Raw genomic sequence first — 3179 nt, forward strand, 5'->3', positions numbered from 1 at the left:
GTTAAAATACACTATGTATTTTTTTTAATTTTTTAGAATTTATCATTGAAATAATTAAGTTCATGATCTACTTGCTCATTTCTTCACCTGTTGTCTCTGTCTCCCACAGGCTTTGGGGTACTGGATAAACATGGAATTAATCTCTCCTGTACAAAGTATATTCCACATTATTATTCAGTGCCTCATGGCCCTGAATAAATACCTATGAGGTTGTTTCTGAATAGAAACAGACCTCTGTAATGTTCTCCAAATTTCTGCACTGTTTGGCTACTTGCAAAAGTTAATCTTCACTTAACAGCATTTTCTTATCCTGTAAATCTTACATTTTTGTATACTCTGAACTATTCCACAGTTGCTGGGAGACAGAAAATTAATATCCAGCATATTGTGCCCAGAATCTATTATCCTACCTTAGTATTTCATAGCTAACACCTCTGCACTATTTTCCTCCTGCACATGAAGTAAAAATTTAAAATAATTGTATATTTCATTTTTGTTACTGTAATTTATTTCTATTTTACAATTACTGTCTCTGATTGAAATGAATTTAGTCTAATTGATAGTTGAGCAGAACAATAATGGATTTGTGTGGGGCAAAAATTATACAGCCTATTTAATTGTTTCTTTTCACTACTTTTATCATGTCAGCATTTTGTGCTTAAAAGTAGAAGGCAATAATATAGTTATTTCTATAATTTGGACCTGAATCCACTGATGTGGGAATTATTATAGCCATTTCCTCGATAAAAATATTGGCTGAAGTTTTTTTAAGTTGTTTACTTAAAGATGTTTGAATTACCTAAGATAAAACTTTAGTTAATACCATGTATTCAACATAGATTTTCGTCCCCTAAAAACTGGTATGTCTCCTATGGTTCTTCAGACAGAGAATAAAAGTTAAGGTCTCATTGTTTGGCGTCTATATTGATAACAGAGAAGTCTTGTTTCTGGGATAATCTCCACTTCCTATGTTTCTATAAGCATTACCAAAAATGCAAATAGCACCACAATACACAGGAGCACTACATATTTTAAAAGTAAAACTTTATTTTCAACATGTCATCCCAAATATTTTAGAGAGCTACTACATACATTCCTGAGAGAGCAATCTAGGAGAAACATGAGCATAATCTAAAGTAATTGTGTCAGGGTGTCTACAGAGAATGTTCTGTCAGATTTGAAGATAAATCTCAAAGGCAATATCTTATGAATACCTCTTTTGTATAAAAGAAACAGTCTTGTTGAAGAGAAGTTGTATCCTATTGGTATAATATACAACACTCATATTTCTCCTGCCCTAAGACCCACAGGAGAGCTAATAATGTTTGCCTTCCCGAAATAAATAACAGACGAATCTTCAAAAATCCATTCACAAAATTTTTGTTACAATTATATTCAAACTCCATTGCCAAAAGCACCAGTGATGACCAACAAGAGTTTCCCAACTGGCTTCATTCTTCTTGGTTTCTCTGAATGGCCTCATCTAGAAATGCTTCTTTTCTGGATTGTGATCATCTTGTACACAATGATCATCCTCTCCAACTCAACTATTATCTTGCTTTCTTGTGTGGACCCTCATCTCTACACTCCCATGTACTTCTTTCTTAGCAATCTTTCCTTCTTGGATCTCTGCTTTACCACAACCACTGTTCCCCATATGTTGTCCAACTTGTGGGGACCTGGCAAGATCATCACCTACACAGGCTGTGTCATCCAACTCTGCATGTTACTCTGTCTTGGTGCCACAGAATGTGTCATGTTGGTGGTGATGGCTTTTGATCGTTACATTGCTATCTGCCAACCCCTGCACTATACCATCATCATGGATCATCAGTTCTGTTGGAAGCTGGTGCTAATAGCCTGGATCTCTGGCCTAATAGAATCTGTTACCCAGATTCCTGTCACACTTCAGCTTCCCTTCTGCACCCACCACCGCCTAGATGACTTTCTCTGTGAGGTTCCTGCCCTCATACGCTTGACATGTGGAGATACCTCAGCCAGTGAGTGGCAGATGACAGTCTCTGCTGTTCTTTTCACCATCATACCACTTGGGTTGATCCTGACTTCTTATGGCTACATAGCTCAAGCTTTAGGTAAAATTCAATCCAAGGATGGCAGACAGAAAGCCATTGCCACCTGCTCCTCCCACCTCATTGTGGTCTTTATGTTTTATGGAACAGTGGCACCAGTGTATACATACCCTAAGAATCACTTTGCTTCAAATTATAGCAAGTTCTTTACATTCGTCTACACTGTGGTCACACCATTGTTAAATCCGCTCATCTATTCCCTAAGGAACAAAGATGTAAAAGATGCCCTGATACAACTGCTAAGAAGAGGATCACCATAATGTGGGCTCCATGGTGTCAGCTCAGAGCCTGGAGCCTGCCTCAGATTCTGTGTCTCCCTCCGTTTCTGCCCCTCCCCCGCTTGTGCTCTGTCTCTGTCCCTCAAAAATAAATAAAAACTTGAAAAATTTTTTTAAAAAATTGGCACCTGGGTCGCTCAGTTGCTTAAGCATCTGACTTCAGCTCAGGTCATGATCTTGCAGTTCATGAGTTCAAGCGCCAGGTCAGGCTCTGTGCTGTCAGCTAAGAGCCTAGAACTTCCTTCAGATTCTCTGTCTCCCTCTCTCTCTGCCTCTCCCCTGCTTGTGTTCTGTCTCTTCTCTCAAAACTGAATAAACATTAAAAAAAAGGTTTTAAAAAAGTGTGGTTTTGTTTCAAAGGCAGTAGTTTATTAATGAACTTTTAACCCTATACTTTTATATGTAATTTTGTTAAAACAATATATCTGTACAAATACAATGCCAGTTTTTTTTAATATGAAATTCATTGTCAGATTTGTTTCCATACAACACCCAGTGCTCATCCCAACAGGTACCCTCCTCAATGCCTATCACCCACATTCCCACCCCCCATCAACCCTCAGTTTATTCTCAGTTTTTAAGAGTCTCTTACAGGAGTCTTGGGAATATGGCTGTGTAGGAGGAGGACGCTGGGCTCACCTCCTCCTGCTGATCGCTTAGATGCCACCTACATGTGCCTAAACAACCCAGAAAAACTACAGAAGACTAACAGAACAGAAACTTTGGAGCCAAGCAGAGACAAGAGGCCCACAAAAGAGGGTAGGAAGGGTGGAGAGGTGGTGCATACTACACGGAATGGCGGGAGGGAGCT

General features: G+C 38.9%; 1 protein-coding gene across 1 annotated transcript; it reads left to right on the plus strand.

Annotated features, from left to right (window-relative positions):
- Window positions 1-1324: 1324 nt before the first annotated feature.
- Window positions 1325-2350, plus strand: LOC106974746 (olfactory receptor 2H1-like). The gene has a single exon (XM_015072049.2). The coding sequence runs from the start codon at window positions 1424-1426 to the stop codon at window positions 2348-2350; it is 927 nt and encodes a 308-aa protein (XP_014927535.1). The 5' UTR covers window positions 1325-1423.
- Window positions 2351-3179: the final 829 nt, after the last annotated feature.

Source organism: Acinonyx jubatus, chromosome A1, assembly GCF_027475565.1.
Source record: "Acinonyx jubatus isolate Ajub_Pintada_27869175 chromosome A1, VMU_Ajub_asm_v1.0, whole genome shotgun sequence".
Classification (NCBI taxonomy): domain Eukaryota; kingdom Metazoa; phylum Chordata; class Mammalia; order Carnivora; family Felidae; genus Acinonyx; species Acinonyx jubatus.